The sequence below is a fragment of the Hibiscus syriacus genome, unplaced genomic scaffold, assembly GCF_006381635.1.
Source record: "Hibiscus syriacus cultivar Baekdansim isolate YM2019G1 unplaced genomic scaffold, ASM638163v2 tig00111272_pilon, whole genome shotgun sequence".
Lineage (NCBI taxonomy): Eukaryota > Viridiplantae > Streptophyta > Magnoliopsida > Malvales > Malvaceae > Hibiscus > Hibiscus syriacus.
Window position 1 is genome coordinate 380,868 of NW_024063039.1, and position 27,394 is coordinate 408,261.

Consider the following 27,394-nt stretch of genomic DNA (forward strand, 5'->3'; position numbering starts at 1 on the left):
ATTAAAATTGAAATGGAATGTTATAAAAATCATGGTTTTTAGTTCAATTCGATTTGATTTTACCATTTTTGATTAAACTCGCCATAAATAGATAAATGTAAAGCTTAAATAAAGTGAAAATATATTAATTTAAATGTAGATTTTATTTATTTAAATTTGTCTTATAATAAATTCAAAATAAACTTGTTTCGGATACTTATTTTCTTTTATCTTTTTAATTCGATTTGATTTGATTCAAACAGTTTTCATATGAAAAAATTTAAATTAAACTAAATTATATATTTATTTTTTAAAATTGAACCTAAACCAATCCGCAAATTAAAAAATCAAACCTCATAATCAGGTTTGAATTATTTTTTTTAAATTTCTCAAATGGCTCAACCCTAAATTTTATGAAATCACTCTTATTTTAATTTTATAGAGATGGTAAAAAAGAGAGTAAATCAATGTGTTCCGATTCCGAACCGTTCTAATTGTATAGAGATTAATTTTTTTAAAATTTAATTTTTAGTTTGAGTATAATTTTCTATTGAAATTTTTTATCTAAAATTTATGTTTTATTGATTAATATATTATATATTTATTAAATTAATATTCGACACCAATTCAATAAAAAAACTTACTTCATATTATATCAAGTTCATGATCCCCCCCCCCTTATTTCAAGTCTATGAAGTCTATAAGTTAATTAATATATTTATAAAAACTTTTGGGTTGGGCTAAAAGTTTTCTTAGATGGGTAATTTAGGCTACGTTTGATGTTTAGAACAACAAAGCCAATGAATTTTACATTATTTCCTACGTCTCATTTAAGTACGTAAACGAACAGTTCTACGAAAGTTCATTTATGTTTACGTTCGTTATTTGTTAAAAGAATAAACATAGACAAGATTTTATATTTGTTTAATTAAATGAGTGAATATGAATAAGGAGTTCGTTCGTTCATTTATGTCCGTGAACATCCGGTAATTCGTTCGTCTATTTATGTTGGTTTATTTATATTAGTTCGTTTATGTTCGTTCATTTATATTCAACAGAATCTATAAATCCGTTTAAAATATTAAAACCTAGCAAATTTTAACTTTAAATCTGTTAATATTTTAAAATATAATTAATTTTAAACCTAAATAAAAAATACCCAAATCAATTAAAGAAAATATATCATAAAATCATTTGAAAGGAAAGAACCCTTTTTAGAGATAAACCTGATTAATTTTATGTTCGTTCGTTTATGTTTGTTTACATTTGTTTATGTTCATTCGTTTTTGTTCATTTACGTTCATTCATTTGTGTTCGTTTATCACTTTAACGAGCAAACATGAACGAACACAAACAAGCTACATTACTTAATGAACGAACACGAAAAATAATTTTCGTTCATTTAGTTGTTCGTGCTAGTTCCTTTGTTCAGCTAAAGTTAAATGAACGAACACGAATACACTCTATTCGTTTATGGGTCTAAAATCATTTCCTCATTTTCAACGATAGTTAATAAAATTATAAAACTAGCGGGCATAAAATTCTATATTATAAGTATATTTTTTAAAAAAATTGTATTAAAAATTTAAAGTGTATGCAATTATAGATTTTTAGAAAATATAAATTTGGATATCATTAAATATACAAAAAATGTATATAAAAATTTTAGGAAAATTTAATTTTTTTTAAATGATCACACTCAACACCTCTTGATCTATCTCTGAATACAACTTATAGGTCCACAGTGGACCGAATAATGAATACAAAGTTGGTCCACAGTGGACCGAATAATGAATACAAAGTTCAAAGAAAAACTTGAAGGAATCAACTTTGAATAAATTATAAGCCGCAAAAAGATGAGATGAGATAGATAAATAATCACGTGCGATAGCTTTAATATATCGTTAAAAATTAATATTACCATTTTGTTATTATTTTTTAAATAAAATTGGTAAAAATTTACCGAAAACATTGTTATTTCTACGGTTTTGTTATTTTTGGACGTTTTACCGGTTTTGGTAACATATCCGGTAAAGCGTTACTTAAAATATTATTTTTTTCTACCGGGTTTTCTACCGCGTATATCAGATAAACCGGCCGACAACACACGGCGATCTTCATCAGAAAGTGTTGGTCCGGGTTTATGGTGAAGGCGTGGAAGTGTTTTTCAATAGGGATGATGAGATTAGGACCTTTGAGTGCATGTCCAAGCATGGTCAAGGACCTAAGCTTCTTGGTCCATTTCGAGATGGAAGGATTGAGGAGTTCATTCATGCCAGGGTATGCCATATCTTCTCTTAATAAAATCTTTTTAATCATTTTAACGTCTAATATTTGGTGCCCTATGCTAATTGCTTCAGTTTCAAGCCAAAGCTTTCGGAACCTAACTTAATTTGATCTGTTTCTCTTTTCGATCTTTATCAGACACTATCCGCCGCAGACCTCCGTGACCCTGAAATATCTTCCCTTATAGCAGCTAAATTGAGCGAGTTCCACAATCTTGACATGCCTGGTCCCAACGATGTACTTTGGAAGCGATTGAGGTACTACTATGTACATTTAATATTAGTGCTTTTAGACTCATGAGTTGAGATATCTAAACCGCTTTTGTTCCTTGCCAGGATCTGGCTTGGTCAGGCAAAGAAATTGAGTTCCCCGGAAGCCGCAAAAGAATTCGGCTTGGATGCTTTGGGAGATGAAATCAGCACCCTGGAGAAAGAGTTATCACAGGGAGATCAGGAAATTGGGTTTTGTCACAATGATTTGCAATACGGTAACATAATGATGGATAAGAAACAAGAGCAATCATCCTAATCGTAAGTATCCGATTCGGTTCATATCTTTTGTGAATGCGACTTCTATACAGCACTTTCGGTTCTAGAGGTTATCATAGCATTCTTTTCGGTATCAACTTTCTTGCTGTTTGGCCTGTTGTCAAAGGGGTAACTGCTAAAGTTGCATTTGAATTGAGTTTATAGCCCACCACATTTATGTCTGTACATTCCATGGCAATGTTTCTGCTTTGATTTAATGACATCTCTGTACTGGTCGTACTGTATACTGATCAGCCAAGTTGAAATTGAGCAGTCTTCTTTGATTTCACATAATTTTAGCTTATCTTGTTTCACTTCCAAATTGTTAGTTAAAAAAGACATTTGCAGGATACATAAATGAATTTTCGCACCGACTATGTATGTTCTAAGGAATAATTTATTCCCTTCTTGTAGGACTATGAGTATTCAAGTTACAATCCTGTTGCTTATGATCTTGCAAATCACTTCTGTGAAATGGCAGCAAATTATCATTCTGACACGCCACATATTTTTGGACTACACCTTATACCCTGGTCAGTAACTGTTTCAATATAGAACCAACTCCAGTTCATTCATTGACTTCAAAACCATCCGGCGTTTTTGGGTCTAACCCTACCTCTTCCTTCTGCATTTTGTACAACAGATACAGAGGAGCGCCGAAGATTCATCCGTGCATATATAGCATCTGCAGGTTAATTATGTCAATCTCTGTGTGTGTCAAAGAGTATTAGGTACAATTACATATTGTATCTGGTTTTAACATACTTGAATGCAGGGAATGAATCCAGTGATGCTGAAGTAGAACAACTACTTGCTGATGCAGAGAAATACATTCTCGTGAATCATCTGTTCTGGGGCTTATGGGGAATTATCTCGGTAAGTTTTTCTGGCACCGTCTTTCATTTCTTTTAGATCATCTTACTCCAGGTTTGAGAGTTTCTTCGTGGACTAATTTCGGGGCAGGGCCGTGGCTGGGGGGCGCAAACTGCGCGACCGCGCAGGCCCCCCAAAAGATGGCCCCCAAAAAAAACATATATACAGTGGCGTTTTACCAATAAACGCCACTATAGATAGACCTATTGCGACGTTTTTTCAAAAAAACACCACTATTATTGCGGCTTTATTGATAAAACGTCATTATAGATGGATTTATTGCGGCGTTTGTCAAGAAAACGCCACTATTATTGCCCCGAAATCGAATATATCTAGAAAATAGGGACCCCTTTATACGAATTTGTACAGGCCCCCCGAAAACCCTGCCACGGCCCTGTTTCGGGGTTGTTGTGTGCACAGGGTCATGTGAACAAAATAGACAGAGGTTTAAGCAATACTGGTTGAAGAAAGCCCTTGCTCTCGAGTCCCTGAGTTTGTGAGGCCAGCCAAGGCATTGCCCCCACCCCATGATGACAAATAGCAGCTATAGATTTTCAAACTATACGTAGAATAAACCTAGCTTGCTGACAAGTGCCTTACTAAATGGTGGTGAACACCTAACTTGGGATGGGGGCAATACCGGTTGAAGAAAGTCCTTGCTCTCGAGTCCCTGAGGCCAGCCAAGGCATATTGCGCCCATCCCATATTAACAAATAACACCTATAGATTTACAAACTATACATAGAATAAACCAAGCTTGTGTTGATAAATTTTTAATCTTCTGAGTTTTGGGTTTTCATTTGTTTCCTGAAAGTATATTGGTACCTTCGATTGGATCAAAGTAGAAATTAAGATACGTGGATTCAAATCACTTAATAACTTGAGTACTAAATGAATTTTATTTATGATTGATAGGCACCTTGTAACAGTATTGTCAAAGAAAGATACACAAGTAAAGATGGGTGCAAAACTTTCCCTAAGAAGTATGCCATGTTAATCGGATTTTTATCATATTTGTATATTATTAATATTAACAAACATATATATAAAGATGTAATGTATGTTGATATTAGTTTAATTATTTTTAGATATATTTATGTTCAATCTGTGTTCGTTTAAAATTTTAAAATCATACCTTTTTTCAAAAATAAAAATAAAAAATTAAGAATCATGTTAACTTATTTAAAAATATATGTGTTTGTTTGTTTGTTTAATGTTGATGAACATGTGTATTTGGTGTTTAATAACATGCTAAACAATAATGTTCAACACTTAAATAAATATGACTAAATGATAATGTTCATGAACATTAAACAAATATATTTAAAAATATATATTATGTTAACAACTAAAAAATCTATTTATAAATAACAAATAAATAGATAGTAAATGAATATATTTTTATTTTTTAATCTGATATTTAAATATAAATATTAACAATTATATTAAAAATAATTAAACATAAACACATTTCCGATCTCACCTTATAGTCTTTTTTTTAATCATAAATAATTGATGTTTGCCATACATGTATATTTTATTCAATGAATTTTGTCACACATAGAAATTATTTTTTATTAATATGAGGTAAATATAAGATAATATCTATTTAAAAGTAACTTTTAATTATTTGACATTTAACATTCACACTTTTAATACTTTTAGAACTCGAGATCTTTAAAAATAATAATTATTATTTTACACTGAATTTATTTACAACTAAAGTTGTTCCGTTCGTGTACATATATAAATTATAATTGGGCAAATAATATCTTATAATCCAAGTCAAACCCATTAGCCCAATATGTAACAACTCCGCATCGGTGAAATTAGCCCAATAAATTATATGGATTTTTTATTTAATCTAATATGATAAGTAAAAATTTATTTTGAGATCTATGATATTTTTTACAGTGACATAAAACTCGTCACGTAAGGTAAAGAATTTCAATAAAAATATTTTTTATTCTAATTTTTTATTTTGATGTGATAAATTTTAAGGTGACGAATTTAAATAAATATTTTTTATTGAAACTAATCTCGGTAAAAAAACAAAAAAAAAACCCTCATCACCCCCACTGTGTCATCCCAAACCCAGGCATCCGGTCGTCTTTGTCATCTCAAACACAAACCCTAGATCAGGGTTTAAAGATTTTCTTTTCGTCTAAAATTCCATCTCTTGATTCTTCTTCAATTACACATTTCATTTTAGCAAACAATATCTTCTCTTTTGGTTGAAAGGAAAGAAAAGCGACACACAGAAATGGCAGCCCAAACAGCAGCTACCACTTTCAATGGGAATTTAAAGGCTAGTTTTTTCTTCTTTTTTTTAGGATTTACCATTTCATATATTGGTTAATTCTTTCATTTTTAATCTAATAATCAATTATTTAGATTAAGTCTTGCGGTATAAATTACTTTTTTGACTGCAGTGCACACCAACTGTTTGTAATATTTACTTAGTTATCACTTATTTTGGAAACATGATGTGCTTTTCTATTTCGAGTTATGGTTTGCAAAAGTTCCGACTAAAGGACTTCGCTGTCATGTTTTCAACTTAAATAGAGTGTGCTTACTTGAGTAAATATGCTTCGAAGATAAAACATGAAAAATTGTTTCAGGATTTTATGTGATTTTGCAATGGTCCCATTAACTTGTCAACTATGCAAAAAGTTTTAGATGAATGAGTGGTTCTGTAATTTTGGGGATTTAGGTTCTCGAGTTTTTTACCTCATATCATGGAGTGTGGTTTAGTCTAATCCAGTAGTCGTTAACTTTTATATGATAAAAATATGTGACAATGTCCTTACAAATTTCTGTACTCCTACATTCTAGATTAAGATTTCTTATTGCAGTCAATGTAAATCAATATACTGCACCATATCTGTTACCTACACCTTTGATTTATAAATTTTGTTTTAACTTGCGCAGAAAGCACTTGCTGGTCTGAGGCGTATTAATCTAGAAGGTTTGAGATGGAGGGTTTTTGATGCTAAAGGCCAGGTATCTTAATCCTTGTCCACATTCTTTTAGAGATAATTAATCTAGAAGTCTTTCTTGTATCGCAAAGAAGAGCCCATAGTTTGTGAAACTTGTTTTCTGATAACCGGAGATGAGAGGTCTGGAAACCCTCCATCCCTGAACCTCTCTTGTGTGAAGTTATAATGATAAAACAAACTCCGGGTTTTCAATACAATTCCCATTTACATATTTTCATAGTACAGTTGAACCCCTTATTTTAACAGTTTTTTCCTGCTTGAGGTTGAAAGTAACTAAATGACTTGTGTATAAATTTTTACAGGTTCTTGGAAGATTAGCTTCTCAAATTTCTACTGTAATTCAGGGAAAGGACAAACCTACTTATGCCCCAAATCGTGATGATGGGGATATGTGCATTGTGATCAATGCGAAGGATGTATGTGTTACAGGGAGAAAACTTACAGACAAGGTTTATTACTGGCATACAGGGCAAGTAATACTGTTCTAAGTTGTTGTTTCTTTTAATGGTTTGAAGTTTGATTGTATAGTGCAATTACTTGGAAATTAGTGACCTTCTTGAGTTTAAGATTGGTATTATGAAGTGCAGATATCAAAACATGCGTACTTATTGAGCTTGTCTTTAAAATAGGAAAATTTAGCTTTCTTGCTCTGGTTCTTTAGATTGTATGCTTCAGTTAGTGATGTTCTAATATACTTCTATTAATGAATCATACTTCTCCTCCAGCTATATCGGCCACCTTAAAGAAAGAACTTTAAAGGACCAGATGGCAAAGGATCCTACAGAAGTCATATGCAAAGCTGTGCTACGCATGCTTCCTAGAAACAAACTGCGGGATGTAAGTAGTTTGAACCTGATTAGACTATGACCTGTGTTTAGCTACAGATAAGCTATGTTATACATGGTTCCTAGAGACAAACTTTATCTTTGTGATGTTCAGATTCTCATGTTAATTCAGTTAGTCCATTTGAAAAAGAAAAAAAAGAACACTTTGGCTTTGTTTGGATTTCTGATTGCTGCTTATGGATGCAGGATAGAGATCGGAAATTGAGGATATTTGCTGATAGTGAGCACCCCTTTGGTGATAGGCCCATTGAACCATATGTGATGCCTCTCCGAAAAGTACGAGAAATGAGACCTCGTGCAAGAAGAGCCTTGATTCGAGCTCAAAAGAAAGCTGAAGAGCAAGAGCGAGGTGGCAGCCAAAGAAAAGGCAGGAAGAAGGAAGCCAAAACAGAAGTAGTAGCATGAAGGGTGATTGATCTCATCCCCTCTCCAGACATCCAGTGTTTTTCCTGTTCAGTGAGGAAGAACACGAACTGGAGATTTCATTAGAATAATATGTCTTTGCTTACAGGTTTGCAATGTTTCTTTCTTGCCCAAACATAGCAATTATAGTTTTGCTCTTTGAGGTACTAATATTCAGGCGCAGCAAAAGACTTGGGTTTTGTTTGCATTCGTTGGCAGCCCACAATCCCTGTAATCCGAACTCCTCTAAATGTGTGTTAAACTATTTCTTTGCTGTTAGTACTACTCACTAAGCGTATGATTTGAAGGTTATATCATGTTTTACATACTATTTGTTTTGATATCCACTGCACTGGCATGCGTGATTTTGGAACTTGGCATCATTTTGGTTAAAAACATCCGTGATGTTTGACCTGTCGGCTAAAATGAATGTCTTAATTGTTGGGTTAAAAACATTTTCATGCATCATTTTTTGTAATCTCACATTATTACCGATAATGTATTTTTTTTGGAAAGGATTTCTAAATTTGATTTGAAAGGAAAAAGGCAATAACTTTGCCATTAAAGTTTACACTCCTTAAGCAGGAAATATGACAACTAAAATCATACAAAAATAGCCAACACCAGAAAACAGAACAAAGCACCAGTTTCTCTCTCGTGCTACTAGTCGAGAACGGAAATATTTGTTTGAATTTTCATGCAATTTTTTTGAATTGATTAATGGAAGATAAACACTACAATTCTCACATGGAATTCTACAAATTTCAGTTCTTGTTGTTCCTCCTTCGGTGAAAATAAAACTAGTGGCAAATAATGCTTCAATCAAGGGAATTTTTTTTATAGAAAGTGGAGACCTCATTAAAAACCCCTTTCATCATTAAGGAACATCAATCGTTTTTCCTTAATCAGCGGAAGGAAGAAAAGAGTGTCTCGAAATTCATTAATAAGTAAAAGATTACATAATGTTTAAAACAACCAATCCCCTTACAAAAACAACCCGAAACACTCCAAACAACACAACTTACACTCAACTAAAAACATCTTAAACCCAACAAAACAATAACTACTCAATCAAGGGAATTTAGAATACAATGTACTCAAAAAATGGATAAGAATCATTGGGACCAGAATAAAAGGCACATCGAGCAACCAAGAACAAAGAGACACATCGAACAATCAAAAATAAAAAAGAATTTGGCTGGTAATCAACATGCACAACCTCCTCTTTGTTCGGTCTCTGTCACAGCCTCTGGGATGCCCTGGAAATATCTGCGATCATACGAAAATGAGAAGTCGGTTAAAAAGAGAATCATAAATTGCATAGCCTCCTCTTCAACCTTAAAATGTTAAAACCTTACACAAGAAATAGGTAGACACATAGACCCAGTACTTTTTAAGGTGAAAGTGGAAGAAACTGTTCATTCTGCATAATTCTAGAAACATCATACACCCGGTATTTTTTTTAATGTTAGAGAAAGATGATGTTTCTGAGGAATATGTCATTAACGTAATCCAAACTATACTCCAGTATAAATGCAAAACAAGATTATTATTATCTCAAAATCTGCGGCAATTGATGAACTGATGCGTTACCATTTCAGAACAATACTAATGTAATTGGCAAAATTCGATATTCACTCCAACCACGGAATATAGTTCAAGATAAACTTACATGTCCTGCTCCCGCTCATTTGCTAGAGCCGTTTTGGCAATACAAAGGAATGCAGCATCAACATTGATATCTTCTTTTGCTGATGTTTCAAAGTAAGGCATGTTTCCTTTGGAAGCACACCAGTCTTCTGCTTTCTTCTCAGAGACCTACATGACTCAAAACATCACCTTTTAGGCCGAGGTGTGAGGACAAAAGAAAACTAGGAAGTGTATATATCATATAACCTTACCACTCGACTATTACCACCATCTATATCTATCTTGTTTCCAAGCAACGTGAAGGGAAACATCCTGGGGTCAGTTGGATTTGCCTGACATTGAAAATGAAAACAGAAACCATATCAATTCAAAACAGATGGTGATCACTTTTTCAAAGAAATTAATATACAGTTTAGAGGAATGAGAACCATAAAAATAAGAGTAAGCAGCTTCAGACATTATAAATTGGCTGCTAGGAAAGATTATGCACATTGGAAGGTCAACAGGTCACACGTTTCGTAACCCATTTCTAACTAGACAAGGATTATGTGATGCAATCATGCAACTAGGCATGAAAAAAGATCACACTACATGATAGTGCATTCCTTAAATGTGTTGTTACATTACTCATAACTACTGAGAAGCTCTTTTTTGATCTGTTTACTCAAACCCATATCGCTCTCCTTTAAAGCAGCTTTGGCTAGATAAATACGGGAATGCTTGGGAAAATGCAACGATGAACAAAAGAACAGCAGATGGGCAAAAAAGTAGACAAAAATCAGGAGATCAGTATGCACATTTGAGGTTATATCATTCACTCTAGTGGCCAAATGTAATTGTTCAAAATATTTCAAAATAAATTTGTAATACTGCATGTTTAATTCCTGTGAGCAATGTGAACAAAATGAATGACCATATTATGGTCATGTATTTAAGATCGATAGTTCAGCTCATCAAAGCAAGGCTGATATCTCTCAGTCCATCAAAAGGGAAACTAAAATCTTATGATTTGTCATAGAGAGATCAAGATTTCATTATGATTTGTCATAGAGAGATCAAGATTTCATTATGATTTGTCATAGAGAGATCAAGATTTCATTAGGGTTTTGATAGAGACATTCTGCTTAGGGTTTATTATTCCATACATCCCTTTAAATAAGGTCCAATCTTAGTTAGGCTGACTAATGTACTAGAACTTCTGCAACCATTTGTCACTCCACTGTCAATATCATAAGCACTTGAAAGCAGACATTCCTAACCAGAAGTATCCCATGCGTTTCTTCTTCCATTAAACACAAAGGAAACAAAACTTTGGTCAAGGTCACTGTCACTCAATAAAACACCAACTTGCAAGAAGATTTACATAATGTAATTCATGTGAAGTGTGCCTCAATTAAGTAGCCATTAACTTTTTCTATGAAATAATTTTATCAAAAAATTATCTTCGTTATAACAGATTGACTTGAAACTTGTTGATTGGGAAAGTTACCTAAAACGGCTTCAAACCCTAACTGAATTCACCAGCCATGCATATCACAAACTTAAGGAAGATTGGTAAACATCGGTGTTTTCCAGGTGCAGCGCTAGACAACAACAGTGTCTCACCATTTTTGGAGGCACATTTGATAAAGTATATGCTTGGTTCCACATGTATTTGTAAGGCAATAGTTTCCAAAAAACGCTACTTCACTCTGAAGCTTTTGCATTTCTTTTATTTTTCTTTTTTTTTTTTCATTATTTGTAACCTTTAATACTAAAAAAGGTACAACATCGATTATAAAACCGGCCAATTTCTTAAGTCTATCAATTCAAAAAAAATAATGATGTGGCTGTAAAGCTCCTCCAATCCACCTTTTATACACAATTTGCAAGTCCAACATCATGAAAGAGGTTTTCTTCCTCACATAAGCAGATTCATGGCAAAGACTACCTTTTGGTATGTCAAATAGGCTGTTGGCATCTTCTGGAATCTCCACCAGGGTTCCCACCAGTTCCTATCACAGCCTAACATTAATGGCAGTATGGCACACAACAATCAACCACACATCATAACGCAGCCAATTCTGTTTCTTGACCCTGATTTCCTCTCCCTCTAACTCTACTGCATTCTATTGTGGCTGAAAAGTAAACCCTACTATGAACTCTATGATTGAGTTGGCCTTTGATACTAAAATTGGTCTGGCCAACAAATTAAGAGAACTTAGGCTGAAAGCGAGTAAGATAGAAGTTGGAACTCAAGAAAAATATAGAGTTATAAAAACTCTAGTTGTGAAGTCCAGAAAAAAAAATCATAGGAAATAACAATGCGGCGTTAAAACTATTTTCCAGCTTATTTATATAGGGCTACAAATAAATCCTAAAGATCAACTTATATTCCTAACCGTTTGTCTATATCTAGTAATTAATAAATACGACTAAACTAATAAAATAACATAGCACTAAAATAGCATAATAATAGTATCTCCTATGTAAATTTAATAATAGCCAAAAAAAATAAGAGAAGTTTTGCATAGTGGACTACTCTTTTGAGTTTATCAATAGAAGTATATATATATTAAGCTTAGTTTGTATGTATTGACATACACAAACAGGTATATATTGTGCTTTACTTCATTTAGGTCATTAGGTGAACACTATTTTGCGCCAATGCAAGGGATCTAGCGCATCAAATACATGTTGCAACCTTGACAATTCTTTCTAGGCTCTCAAGATATATATGACTAGACAACAGATGTTATCTCAAACTTTACCCTTCCATTAGTCTAGTGCAAATCATTTAAGTAGGCCACTGTTAACATGAGCACATAAAATTGAAGAAGTTATTCCAATAAAGTAAATGAGAGAATTCAAACTCGAACACAATTTTAGTTTTGAATAAACAAAAACCTAGCAGACAAGAATATGTGGTATCGATTTGAACAGCGCAAGTGCATATCGTGGAGGCAGAGAGGCGAGAGTGTTTAAAAGAAAATAAATAGAAGGAAATAAAAAAAACTTTTTGATGGATTATCTATAACTAGCAACAATGTAGGATGAATTGCATTTCCATATTCGGCAAGGTTGGGAAGGTTTTAAGGTTAGTTGTAGACTAAGTTTAATATATAATGCATTGCTAGCCAACATCCCTTGACAAAAAGAATATATTTCTACTAAGAAGATTTATCACGGCAGGGGTAAATAAAAGTAGTTTAACATACATAAAATAATATTTTTGACAATTTTACGACTAAGCTGAAGTTATAGTGGCATAAAAACAACTGGTTTATCATGGCAGGGGTAAATAAAAGTAGTTTAACATACATAACATATTGTTTTTGACACTTTTACAACTAAGCTGAAGTTATAGTGGCATAAAAACAACGTAAAGTGGAACATATCATTCAATAGGACAAACAAAACATAGTTCACTGAACAACTAAACCGGACAAGAAAAATGAAAGAACAGAGGAAGGGGCAAAAGAAACCTGTTTAAGAAACTCCTCATGCCAATTATCAAGCGTATCAAATGATTTCAAAACATTAACATCAAAAACTAGCACACAGCAATCTGCACCCCTATAGAAGGCGACTCCGAGACTCTGAAATCGCTCCTGTCCTGCAGTATCCCATATCTATCCAATGCAATCCACACCAGACCCCCACACCCCACAAAAAGAAAAACATAAACATGCTTTCCATGATTACTTTAACATTAAGCTACAAAGAACATAGAAATATCCAGAACGAAATAAAATAAAATCTACCTGCAGAGTGACGAGGCGATCATCAATCTGAAGTTCCTTGGTCACAAAATCAGCACCAATAGTTGCTTTATATTGCTGACTAAACTTCTTGTGAACATATCTAAATTCAAGCAGTTAGTTCTAACAAGAATATACCTTTAAAATCAATAAACAACCTATGAATGAGCTGAGATTATTCATATAAAAAAACTAAACACAATGAAATCAACTTTAACCCATAATAAAAAATTTAAGATCCAAAAAATAACCCCAAAAATGAACAAAAAAAGTACACAAAATAAGAAGATTCAAATTCAATGACTGTTGAAAGGATACCGATTCATCAACGACGTCTTGCCAACCCTGGCATTGACAATAACCCCATGATTATACAAATAATACATGTTAATGATTAGTAAAAACCTACAAATTGAAATTATAATTGAAAACGAACATACCCGCTGTCGCCGAGAACAATGACCTTGAGCAAGGTTCGTCTTCGCGTTGACATGGCGGTAAAATTTTTTCAATTTTGATTGATTGATTTAAGATTTATTTTAAAAAAAAACCTTGATCTTTTTACACTTCTTAAAATTGCTTTGCTCTTCTGGATGATTTATAGTACTTAGATATAAAGAAATTCCTCTTTCCTTCTTTTTCTCTTCGATCTTTTATGTACTGTCTGTTTCTTTACCATTAAACGGGAGAAAGAGTTCTACCTCTTTGTTGTTGTTTTTTGTGAAAAAATACAACTTTTTAATTAAAATTAGTTATTTTTTAATTGAATTGTAATATTTTTTTAAAAAAAGAAGGAAAAATAAAATAGGGAATGGCGGTGCCGCAGGTCGATTGCGTGAAGGATGTGAGTAGTGAGGTAGGTATGTCGTGTCTACGGTCATTTTGAGGAATTGTTCCAAGTGGTGGTTTAATTTATATATTTGAGTTTTTATTTTTTTCTCTTAATTTTAATCAATATGTTTCAAGGTAAATTATGTATTTAACCCTCTAAATACTTTCATAGTTCCGTTTTAGTTATCTAATTATTTTTTTCAAAATCATATTTAAAATTATGTTTGCTTTCTTATATTGCATCTTTCTTTTTCTTTTGTCTTTTAGTTTCAAATAATTATAACTTTTTATCATGTTTTCTTTCTCATTTTGACACGTTTCAATTTTCTTTATCGTTTTTTCATTTTTTTTTTCATTTAATTTTTTAGTGTTGAATTTGATATCATATATGTTACAAATTTGAGAGATAAAAAAATCAAATTGATTTCAACATAAAATAAGACATGCAAATGACGAGATTTAATGTGGTTCGGTCTCGTCAATCTTCGCGGACGAGATGAACAATAATCCACTATAAACGTAAAGAACACAAAGAGTACAAATACATTATATCACATGTATCCCAAAAAATCAATATAGATACTAAAATTCGATATATCTCAAAATACTCTTCCAATATACCTACAAAAAAATCTTTGCAATATAAAGCCCGAAAGTTGTTGAGACCTCGAAAAATTATATCTCTAAAATATTTCTCTCTCACAACCTTAAATGACAAAACATAATATTTATTTATAGAGTCAGATACTTGGTCACTAATAATTTTTTTCATAATAATTATTGCCCAAAATAAATATTTATTTTATTAAATAAACCTAATTACCAAGTAATCTTCAACCATTATAATTACAATGAAATCCAACTTAATTATCAATTATAATTTAGGTCAATATATAATTTAGGTCAATATATAATAAATTTTATTTGGCAAATAAATAAATACGATCGAAAAAAGTAAAAACACTAAAAATTACTTGGAAAACTCAAACGGGGATAAACTACGAGTAAAGGAGAATAATTTCACTGATGTTAAGAAGAAAATACAAGAGGATATTGGAGAAAGAAAAACTTGATACCTAACAATTACCCTTAGTATATATTTATAAGGATAAATACTTGATTACAAATCCAACTAAATAAAGTAAAAATTTACTTTATAAAAAGCTACTTTAATAAAGCTTTTTACTTTTAATCAAACTAGGTTTATTATTTTTCTAATTAAATTGTGTTACTTTGAATTCGAGTCAAACTTTAACAAACCTCCACCGTTACACGAATTCAGGAACTGTGAAGGATTCAATACAAAACACTCAAATTTGATGAGGCACCCAAACTCAACAAAAAAAATAATTTTTCACATCAACGAACAAGTTCTCCACCTCTTTCACAACACTCCTTCAAAGGGTAATCTTCAGTAATAGACACTGACAGAATCCAAGCTTTTTCTAAACTTGGATTTAGTATTCACATCAACATCGTTATCATAAGTGTCAACTTTGCTTACAAATGTAATATCACAAACAATATCATGTACAACATGATCATAATCATCAATGATGATTATATCTTCAAATTTGTTATATCAACAAAATTGAACTATTTTCTACTTCACATAATTGTTATGCCCATGGTATCTTGTTAAATAAAAAATATTATTTTACTTAATTTAGTCTTTTAGCAATAACAATGTTATTTGACACAGATGATGAAATATTAGTTGGATTATCTAAAACTATTAAACTATGTAGAACATAAAATTTCGCAATCTTTCCCTACTCTTTCATCATAATAAAATAACCATTGTAAATTTTCATAGCTCCACATTTATTGAAGAATTTGCACCCTTCCGAATATAGGGTACCTAACAAAATTATATTTCTATTCAAATCTGGAACATGTATCACATTACCAAGTATCCGAACAATCTCGTCGAACATCTTAATCTTGATTATGTCAATACATGTGACATTACAAGGGACATCATTTCCTAAAAATATATCACTTGTAGATACAACTTTATACGTTACAATCCAGTCCGGATTGGGACTCATATGAAAACTACTATTAGAGTCAAGTATTCACTCATCACATGTTATAAAGTTTTTATCAACCGTAAATAGGAGTTCTCCGTCATCGCACTTTTCTACTACACTTGCCTCACCAGATTTTCCAGAGTTATGCTCTTCGGCTTCTCATTTAAATTTATTATGTAATCTGTAACACTTCATTTTAATATGAATTTTCTTTTTATAAAAATGATAAGTTTTACCTCGATTGTAAGATTTTGATCTGACCTTTTTTTACTATCAAAAGAACGCTCGTTTTTTCTTCTACGACCTGAACTAGTCATTCTATGCACCACGAGATCCTTTGTCTAGGGTCAGAAAACAAATATAAGATATTTCATCTTGTAGAACAAGTGCAAACCATTGTGTATCTCTTTAAGAGTGAGTGTTTTATGACTGTACAAGATTATGTCTCTCAAACATGTATAAGAAGGGTCAACAAACATAAGAGGATCGATCTTAAGTTTTATTGGTCATATATCACATATAAAGTCTCTAGATCATAGACAATTTGTAATGCACCAGATCTCATGTTAGGAGTTTCAGGCTTACCCGAGGTGGACCTTGATTTAATTATTTGGTTCATAGGAAACTTTGACCCAAGTTGAAATGGTTTTGGGCTTGGGTTTAGCCCAATGAAGAGTAAAAATGGGTAATTTTAGTTTACATTCAAAATTAGAGGGGCCAAAGAAGTGATTATACCATTTTTTTTTCAAAAGCCTGAAAACCCATTAAGATTGGTGATATCACGTCTGAAGTATGTTTTTTTCTTTACAAACCCTATCTCTTCTTCTCCATTCATTTCCTCCTACACCAAGATTTATCAAAGTTCAAAGCTTTATAATTTACAACCTTAACTAAGGAACCTAAAGGTAAGAATCAAACTCAAAACTCCCAGAGCTTCATTTTAAGATCAAGAGATCAAGATTTGGCCATGATTGCCACAAGTGGATTTTATGGGGTTAAAGAGCGTCAGTCTTGTTCGTTAAAAAGAAAGACGGATCAATGAGGATGTACATTGACTACAAGCAGTTGAACAAGCTAACCATCAAGAACCGTTGCCTATTCCCTAGGATATACGACCTCTTCGACTAGCTAAAAGGGGCATGCGTTTTCTCAAAGATCGATCTACGTTCGGCTACTACCAGTTGAATGTTAAGGATGCAGATGTGGCAAAAACAACTTTCAGAATGAGATACAGTCATTACGAGTTCTTAGTGATACCGTTTGGACTCACCAACACTCCGACGACGTTCATAGACCTAATGAACTGAGTTTTTCACTAGTATTTATATTAATTTATAGTGGTGTCTATTGACGAAATTCTAGTGTACTCTCGATCAGAGTAGGAGCATGATCAGTATCTTCGTATCATCCTATAGACCCTCAGGGAAAGACAATTGTATGTAAAGTTCAGGAAGTGTGAATTTTGTCTTTTAGAGGTTTTCTTCTTAGGTCATGTCATGTCAGCGGACATTATCAGAGTTGACCCCCCAGAAAATATAGGTTATAGTAGAGTGAAAGCCACATAAGAAAGTGTTAGAGATGTGCAGTTTTCTTGGATTAATCAGGTATTATCGTCGTTTTGTTAAGGGTTTCTCGATGATAGACGCCCCACTAACTAAATTGCTTCATAAATGAGTGCCTTTCATTTGGAATGAGAAGCGATAAGAGAGTTTCAAATTATAAAATATCATCTTGACCCAAGCCCTATTGTTGACCCAACCAGAGTCAGGTAAGAACTTCATAGTTTTCAGTGATGCTTTGTTGAATAGACTTGGATGTGTATTGATGCAAGAGGGTAAAGTTGTTGCTTACCTGTCCTGACAACTTAAACCTCATAAGCGTAACTATCCCACCCATAACTTGGAGTTAGCAACAGTTGTGTTCGCCTTGAATATTTGATGACATTACCTCTTTGGTGAGAATTGTCACATCTTTACCGATAAAAAAATCCTCAAATATATTCTCACTCAAAAGGAGTTGAACCTCAGACAACGTAGGTGGGTCGAGTTGCTTAAGGATTAGAATTGCGTGATAGATTACCATCCAATAAAGGCCAATGTTGTAGCAGATGCTTTGAGTAGGAAGTCAATATCAGAGTTATGAGCCCTTATAGCATGGTTGAGTTTATCCAATGATGATAGGTTGTTAGTCGAGTTACGAGTTAAACCATAATTGGTAGGTGAAACCAATAGTCTATAGAGTTCAGATGTCTGGTTGAGAACTCGAATTGAGTAGGTTTGTGTTAGGGTGAGGCCTTAGGTTTTGAGTTACATGATGGAGATGTGTTGTACTTTAGGGGGCCGGTTGTTTGTACCCGTAGACACTCAGTTGTGTAGTAAGATTATCCACAAGGATATTGCAGGACATTCTCAGTACACCCAGGCAGTAATAAGATGTATCAAGAGCTTCACCAATTGTTCTATTGGTCGGGTATGAAAAGGGAAGTGTCAGAGTTCTTCGTTAGATGTCTAGTCTGTCAGTATGTTAAGGCGGAACACTAGGTTCCCTCAGGTTTGCTTCAGCCCATACAAATTTCTTAGTAGAAATGAGACAGGGTAACTATGGACTTTGTGACTAGGTTTCCAATAACCAGATATAGTCATGACCTAGTTTGGGCCATAGTAGACCACCTAACCAAATCAGCTCATTTCCTTCTAGTTAGGATGGACTATACCTTAGAGAGATTAACTCAGTGTATATCCACGAGATAGTGAGGTTACACGATCTCATACAAAGATCCTTGATTTACTTCCCGCTTTTAGAAAGCCCTTCACGAGTCCCTATGCACCAGACTATATTTCAGCACAACTTTATATCCTCATACATATGGACAGTACTAGTGAGTTATCCATATTCTAGAGGACATGCTCATGTGTATCATCATCGATCTAGAGGGTAGTTGGGAAGATCACTTGCCATTAGTCGAGTTTGTCTACAACAACAGTTTCCAGTCGAGCATTTAAATGACTCCGTATAAGGCCTTGTATGGGCTCAAGTGTAAGACTATGCTATGTTGGACAGAGCTCAGTGAGGGTATGATAGTAAGCTCAGACTTGATCAAAGAGACGATGTTCAGAGAGATAGAAGAGAAAATTCGATTGATTTAGAGTTGGCTAAAGGAAGCTTCAGACAAGCAGAGATCTTACGCGGATTTAAAGTGTAAGGACATCGAGTTTATAATTGGGGACAATGTGTTCCTCAAGGTTTTACTTTGGAAGAAAGTACTTTGCTTTGGGCGCAAAGGAAATTTGACTTTGCACTTAATAGGACCTTATGATGTACTTGAGAGAGTTAGACCAGTAGCTTACAGGCTAGCCTTACCACCGATTTGAAGTTCATTCACAATGTGTTCCATGTGTCTATACTCAGAATATATCATTTTAAACCTTCTCACGTCATACCCCTTAGAGCAGATAGAGGTCAACCTAGACTTGACCTATACAGAAGAGCCAGTCAAAATCCTAGCAAGTGATGTCAAGGAGTTAAGGAACAAGAGGATTCCTTTAGTGAAAGTGTTATAGAGGAACCATGACATTGAGGAAGTGACTTGGGAAACCGAGGAGGATATGCAGCTTCAGTATCCTCACATCTTCTATTCAGGTAAATTTCAAGGTCAAAATTTTAATTAGGAGGGGAGAGTTGAAACTCCCCAGATCCCGGGTTATGAGTTTATAGCTAACTCGAGGTGGACATTGATTTAATTCTTTAGTTCATATGAAGCTTGGACCCAAGTTGAAATGGTTTTGGGCTCGGGTTTAGCCCAATGAAGAGTAAAAATGGGTAATTTCAGTTTACAGTCATAATTAGAGGGGCCAAGGAAATGATTATACCATTTCTTTTCAAAAGCCTGAAAACCTATTAAGATGTGTGATATCACATTTGAAGCATGTTTCTCTTTTTCTTCACAAACCTTGTCTCTTCTTCTCCATTCACTTCTTCCTTTATCAAGATTTAGCAAAGGCCAAAGCTTTGTAATTTGAAACCTTAACTTAGCAACCTAAAGGTAAGAATCAAACTCAACACTCCTAGAGCTTCTTTTTAAGACCAAGAGATCAAGTTTTGTCTATGGTTGCCACAAGTGAGTTTTATGGGGGTTTAAGAAACTTTTGAGTTTTAATCATTCTTTCAAAATGTTTAGGCCTTATGAAGTATTTCTAAACCTTTTTTAGCCCTAAAATTCAGTTGGTAATCATAACATTTCTTCTTGTTAGTGAGAGAAGTTGGGGAAAACTCTCAAGCAAGTGGGAATGATAAGTTTACCTTAGGTCGAGACTTTGACAATTCCAGTATCTTAGATATTCATGTATCATATTTTTAACTTAACTATACCACTGATAACTCATTTGGATGAGATTTGGTAAGTTGCATAAGCTTGAAGCATGCCATAGTAGATTGCATTGTTTGAGTGTTTTCAGCAAGTTTATAGACTATTTATGACCCCTAATATCAAATAAAACACTTTATCATCATTTGGGGACCTCGATGGGGCATTTAGGGTATAAAGATAGGATTTTTGTACCAAATAGGGCACCCCGTGGGGATGATATTGATACTATAAGAACAATATTGATATTATTATTCATCCATGTAGAAAATAGACAGTTTTAGAAGGGTATTATCGATACTCATTCATAGAGTGTCGATCTTAGGGCATGAGGGGTATCGATACTGGAGATTTTTTCAAAACATCGAACCTAAATTTGGTATTAATACTCAGTCAAGTATCGATACCCCAACACTATAGTATCGATGCTCAACCTAGAGTGTCGATACTATCTTACCCAAACAACCTAAATCAGTTATGGGTATGGATACTAATAGGTGGGTATCGATACTAACGAGTCAATATCGGTACCTATGGACAATTTTGGATAAATAATCTAAGGATTAAGGGATCATACTCGAGGTACCCCAAATACACTTGAATAACAACAAATAAGACCTTAAGCGAGATCAATAATCATTAACAAAATAGCAGAAACAATAATATCTAGGTTTCTATAAACCTAACCTTGTTTGACACTCGGAAAACAGCCAGGACACCCGAGTTCCTCACAAGCAGAATACAACTAGGGATGAGCATGGTTCGGGTTTGGGCCAAACCGACCCAACCCAAAAATTTTACATCCTTCATCCGACCCAAAAAATATATACCCTGAACCTGAACTGACTTTTTGAGATAAAATCCGAACTCGATCTGACCCGACACGAAATAATAAAAAAATATTATTTTTATTCATTAAAACAATTATTTAAATAAAAAGATATATAGAGGGTTATAATTGTAATTATTCTTAAATATATAAAGTAAAATTATATATTTTTAGGTCGAGTAGGGTCAGAATCTGTTGGGTTCGAGTCTCATGCCCATCCCTAAATACAACAGTCAATGAACCAAAAATTTGACCCGACCCATGCTCATCCCTAAGAAAGACACATTAATAAAAGGATCAAAATAAAATTAATTTGATATAAAATTATTTTAAAAATTAAAAACATAATTTTGAAGGTAAATAACTCGCCTAAAAACACGAAAAAATAACATCTCACCAACCTTCGGCATATTCCGCTATGCGGTCGCCCACGTTTAAAATACTTGCAATGCCTAATATAAAATATCATTGACTTAAGCTATTTTGACTTTAATTATTTTAATAAACAAATTTTATAGCAATATAAATATTTAAAAATATTCCTTTCATTTTTATTAAAAAATATTTTAAAATAAATAAAAATTTATTTCCTTACGAGTAGAAATCTAATGATAATTTATAAACCAAATATTAATAATATTTTCGAAAAAGTCCATTACTACATCTTCTAACTGGGCCAATTTGACAACAATTTCACGTATTTTTTTATGTTTGAAATTTGTCTTTCATCATTTGAGTGACGTAAAATTTCACATTAAAAGATACTGTATTTTTTTTTCTTTCTAAATCACATCATTCATTGGTTCACCGATCCATGTTACTCATATGTAACGACAACAATGAATAGATAATTAGTATACCAAATTAGTAATATTCTTTTTTGAAATGTCATATTACTTGTAAAATATAATTAAGATATCAAATTGATAAAAAAGAAGATTAAAATACCACACGTGATTGAATAATTAAATTAATAAAATATATCCTGGAAAACCCATAATATTAAACAAGATTAACTCTATTTTCAATTAATGTGTGTGGCATGATAAAAGAGCTCCACAATTTCTAATTAAGCAACCTCACTCCACGGAGATTGCTTTTGTAGTATGTTAACGTTTCACACATGATGTATCAAAAAATTAGCTGACCTTATTCCCATATGTAATGGGGTGAGGGGAGGTAGAGTAGTAGGCTGTCTCCAACGTCAAGTTGAGAGCAGCTTCCGTGGAAAACCTCCGACAGTCAGAATTATGAATTGCCCACCGTGGGACTCGATCTCACGACCACAAGATTAAGAGTCTATATTTTTGGTTAAAAATTATATTTAAAGATACAAATTTATAAAAATTTATAGAATTTAAAATTAGATCATCAATTTGACATGAAATGTTTACACTATATGCCGAATTGTGGTTTTAGGATCATGTTTTGTTTTTTCATTCATTGTTATTATTATTATTATATATATAGTCATCATTCATCACGATTGATATATATATATATATATATATATATATATATATATTCCCTATGTGCCATTAAATGTGTCTCTTTTGATTTTTTAAATTATTTCATTGAAAATGTCATATTAAAAAAAATCAACAAACAACAATATTTGTATTTTTTTTATCTTTACATGTCTCACTCTTTTACACCTATCAAAACAAATCAATCAAATCTATCAATTACATTGTATGGATAATTTTGTCATTTCTCTTTGTTAAATATATATTTTAAAACTATATGCATAATCGATATAAAACATAAATTATAGGAAGGATAGAGTAATTTATATAATCTATAAATAGATGGTATGCACATATATCTATAAATATTTTTTAAATATGAATATTAAGAAATTCATCAAACGGTTTCGTTGGTTAAAATAATTTTATTCTTTTATGGGTTCATAAGTTTGAACAGCTGTATGTATGAGGTGTATGTGTTGTCAATGATTAAAAATGATTTAAACAAATATTACCTTTATAACCCTCTTACACTATTTAAAAAATATGCACATTAAGTTGTAAACTATATGTTGATATTTTTTTCCTCTCCAAGTAATATATTGTTCACATGCAATGTATTTTATTTTAAACACGTCAATGCTTATTTAAATTTATAATACAAATCAACTTATTGAATAATTTCAATGAATTAGGGTGATTTATTATTTTTTAATAATTTAAATTTGAGTAATAATATGACAATATTTACATAGTCCGAGACAAGATTCGAGTAATTTAGATAATTTTTTTATTTTTTTGATAAGTTCTAATTCTAATCATAACCTTATTTAGAGGAGATGAGAACTAAGAGGATATAAAAAAAATTAGCAATTTAATCAACTGACTAAATGTACTCACTCTATATTGTTTTAATTTTTTATGTTTTAATTTTAGAAATAGAGGTAAATATATCATTAAATATCAAATACAATGATAAGATATGCCATAAATTTAACAGTATTATTGAAAATGACAATAAATTATAAAATAACATAAAAATACAAACATATATTATACAAATATTGATCTATTTTAAAAGTTATTTGTGTTAACATTTTATGTGTTCTCATAATATATTTTAGGTAACTAGAAATATAAATCCAATATGGAGACAAATTATTTGTTTACATGTTACTTGCACTACTTTTCGTTTTCTCTATTATAAAATAAATTAAATAATATACAAATTTTGTAGGTTACATAAATTTTACTAATATCTTGTCCCTTTCATTCTATTTTAGAAGTATATTTAAATTATTTTTAATTTTTATCCGGTGCCATTATCATGGAGTGACAAATGGCAGTTTTTAGTGGGACCGCCATCCACTTTTTCAATGAAAAAGAAAACACAGCGGAATTGCGGAAATAATAATTTGCTGCAATTCCCTAAAAAAGCCTGCTTCAAGCATAAAAATTAAAGGATAAATATCTTTCATACCTGGTCTAAATTGGCACTTAAGGTGGTAAATGACTTGTTTAAATCACGAAACCAAATTTAAATACCAATTTGATCAAAAAAAAAAAGAATTTCAAGTACCTAATTGAAAAACGAAAGCTTAGGTAGGAAATTGAAATTTGAGACCAAGTTCTAGTTCTTGACTGAACACAAAAAAAGTTTAAGTAACAAATTGAATCTAGAGGCCAAGTTTAGGTACCAAAATGTATGTTTACCCAAATTAAAGAATAGTTTGACCGAAAAGGTATTACTAGTAGTGTTTATCAAGTTTGGTATTATATAGCCATATACACTGGATTCATCCGAGACTCAGTCAATTGAAGGGGGATACCTTCCCACTTCTTTCCCTGTATGAGTTTGACATCTTTAAGTTTCACACTCCTCTGGTCTTTGATTTGGAGACAAAAAAAAGTTTATCTTTTTGTAATTAGATATATTATTATTTTTTTGGTTAAAGAATGATATATACATTTAATTAAGTAAACACTAGAATCTTATTATGTACCTAAACAAATAGATTTAGGGGTTGTTTGTTTACTTCAGAATGATTAAGCGCTGAATGATTCAGAGATTCTGTATAAATTAGCTCTGAATGTAACATGCTATTTGATAATGACTCTGAATCATTCAGAATGTACTTTGATGTTGAATCATTCAGCACTGTTTTGCTGAATCAGTCAGCACTGAATTATTCAGAGGTGCGAAACAAACGCACTGAATGCTGAACGGTTCAACATTCAGCGCTGAATGATTCCATTCAGAGCCAAACAAACAGCCCCTTATAATTTTTTTTAAATAGTTTTACGTGATTATTTTATAAAAGAAAGAAAATAAAAATGTCTATTTTTTTTGTGTGAATAATTCCTAAGGAGGAGGAAAAGGAATTTCGATTCTGATAACTTGATGAGTATTGAACTCATAACTTAAAAGGAGTAAAAAAAATACTAAACGAAAACTTTTAACCACATGCTCTATAAGGGAATTATTGATAAAACTGTGTGAAATTTAATACGAGATGTAAATGAAATTTAAGGTGATATATTTTATTCGTACGTCGCAAAACATTGTAAGGCAAGAGTCTGAAATACGTGGAAGTTTGAATGTGGATTGATTTCTTCTACAAGGAAGTTCCCGTGAAACCTCTTCAAAACAAAGATGTGCACAATTCCTTTTACAATATAAGTGTAGAGTCCAAAGCTCTCTCATTTTTAAGCTAGTCGAAAGCCAAAGAAATTTCTAACTCCTTTCATTTTCCATTCACACCTTCTAATACTCCGGTATGTCAAGCTCCAAAATCACCACCACCACCTTCCTCACACCATCTTCAACCCCAAACCCTATTCGCACTCACACCATGGAGCTCGACAGTCATCAGCTAGACTTTGAAGATCTCCTACTTCTACCCGGTCAGCCCCAAACTTGTTCGGGAACTGCCTCAAGCTCTTCTTGTCTTAAACCCTACACTACTCTTTCCCCGGTCAATGGTGGCTGCTGGGCCTGGGAGGTTCCAAGCAACAGCCCACGTGTTGATTATATGTTGCCGATGTAAACGTATCTCCTTCCTGTATTTACGTAGTTTGATTTTTATTCTTCTTTATTTGATTACTGATTTTTTTTTATTTGCAGAAATGAGGGTCATGCGAAGAAGATGGAGAGGGAGGATGCGGAGAAGTTTAAAATCGCTTTCAGAATCAAATCTGGACTTGAGGTGATGGATGACGGGTACAAATGGAAAAAATACGGGAAGAAAAAGATTAAGAATAACCCTAATCCAAGGTAATCTGGGGTTCGTTTAGATTTATTAATGATATCCAGTTTCGTAAGGTTCGAGTTAGAGCACAGTAGCAAACACGTAGTTCAGTTTCATCATCATCGATCATCATTTATGCTTGCAGTTTGTTAATATATATGTGTAATTATTAATGGGGTAGCTAAGGATTATATCTATGCAGGCACTACTACAGGTGCTCAAGGGAAGGATGCAAGGTGAAGAAAAGGGTAGAGAGGGAAGGAGAAGATGGGGCGTTTGTGATAACAACATACGAGGGGAAGCATAACCATGAAAGCCCTACAACTTTGCCTGCGGCGTTTGATATTTCTCGTACCAATTATTAATGCCTTAGATCTTTACTTCTACTCAGCGCCCACGTTAATACTCTTCATGAACCCTAAGCTATATAACCGAAACATTTCTACATACACAACTGCATGCATGGTATTAGTATCGCAAATGTTTGCTCAAGTTCTTTGTTCTTGTATGAAAAGTATTTTATTCATACAACTTTAAAATTTTATATCTGTAACTTTGATTTTATATAACTTAATAAATGTTGATCTTGTATAAATAACATAATGAATACATAAATATGAAGAAAGTATGCTATATATTATCATTTGTTTTAATTTTTAATAATTAAACCAAATTTGAAGAAAGAATAATTTGATAATAATAGTATTACTACTAAGGGGCTGTTTGTTTGGCTCTGAATGGAATCATTCGGCGCTGAATGCTGAACCGTTCAGCATTCAAACTGTTTGTTTCTCACCTCTGAATGATTCAGTGCTGACTGATTCAGCAAAACAGTCCTGATTGATTCAGCACAAAAGTACATTCTGAATGATTCAGAGCCATTATCAAACAGCATGTCACATTAAGAGCTAATTCATACATAGCATCTGAATCATTCAGTATTTGAATCATTCAGCGTTTAATCATTCTGAAGTAAATAAACATCCCTAAGTGTTGAGTGTAATAATAAAACTTATTTACTTTTTTAAAAAGTCATTTTTAAACTTTAAAAACATTCTTAAAGGAATAATAAGTACATCAAATATGGAGCATAAAACATGCATAGAAGATTTTAAAATGTTCCTTTTAAATGAGTATCTCATCGAGTGTCATCTAAAAATATGTTCCCTTTTTCATTTCAACAAAAAAACTTATTTAATTAATCAGAAAAAAAATAAAAAAAATACTTAATTTAAAAAAAAAAGCTTAATACAAAAATAAGTGTATAAACTTTACTTCAAAAACAACTAGCTTCAAGAATTTCTCTCTAAACAACTAGTTCCC

At 32.5% G+C, this 27,394-nt stretch overlaps 3 protein-coding genes and 1 pseudogene across 3 annotated transcripts; 3 read left to right on the forward strand and 1 right to left on the reverse strand.

Moving 5' to 3' along the window:
* The first annotated feature begins 2,061 nt into the window (after positions 1-2,061).
* On the forward strand, positions 2,062-4,268 carry LOC120157454 (annotated as a pseudogene).
* Positions 4,269-5,780: 1,512 nt separating this feature from the next.
* Positions 5,781-7,967, forward strand: LOC120157428 (50S ribosomal protein L13-like). Its single transcript, XM_039168550.1, has 6 exons — positions 5,781-5,893; positions 5,928-5,973; positions 6,597-6,668; positions 6,967-7,133; positions 7,390-7,501; positions 7,696-7,967. The coding sequence occupies exons 2-6, from the start codon at positions 5,929-5,931 to the stop codon at positions 7,912-7,914; spliced, it is 615 nt and encodes a 204-aa protein (XP_039024481.1). The 5' UTR covers positions 5,781-5,893; position 5,928; the 3' UTR covers positions 7,915-7,967.
* A 1,010-nt stretch (positions 7,968-8,977) lies between these two features.
* LOC120157453 (ras-related protein Rab7-like) lies at positions 8,978-13,851 on the reverse strand. The gene is made up of 7 exons (XM_039168561.1): positions 13,742-13,851; positions 13,620-13,646; positions 13,305-13,404; positions 13,026-13,172; positions 9,813-9,893; positions 9,584-9,729; positions 8,978-9,180 (listed from the first exon to the last, which is right to left on the reverse strand). The coding sequence occupies exons 1-7, from the start codon at positions 13,792-13,794 to the stop codon at positions 9,117-9,119; spliced, it is 618 nt and encodes a 205-aa protein (XP_039024492.1). The 5' UTR covers positions 13,795-13,851; the 3' UTR covers positions 8,978-9,116.
* Positions 13,852-25,675: 11,824 nt separating this feature from the next.
* Positions 25,676-26,436, forward strand: LOC120157449 (probable WRKY transcription factor 51). The gene is made up of 3 exons (XM_039168559.1): positions 25,676-25,866; positions 25,948-26,097; positions 26,274-26,436. The coding sequence occupies exons 1-3, from the start codon at positions 25,676-25,678 to the stop codon at positions 26,434-26,436; spliced, it is 504 nt and encodes a 167-aa protein (XP_039024490.1).
* Positions 26,437-27,394: the final 958 nt, after the last annotated feature.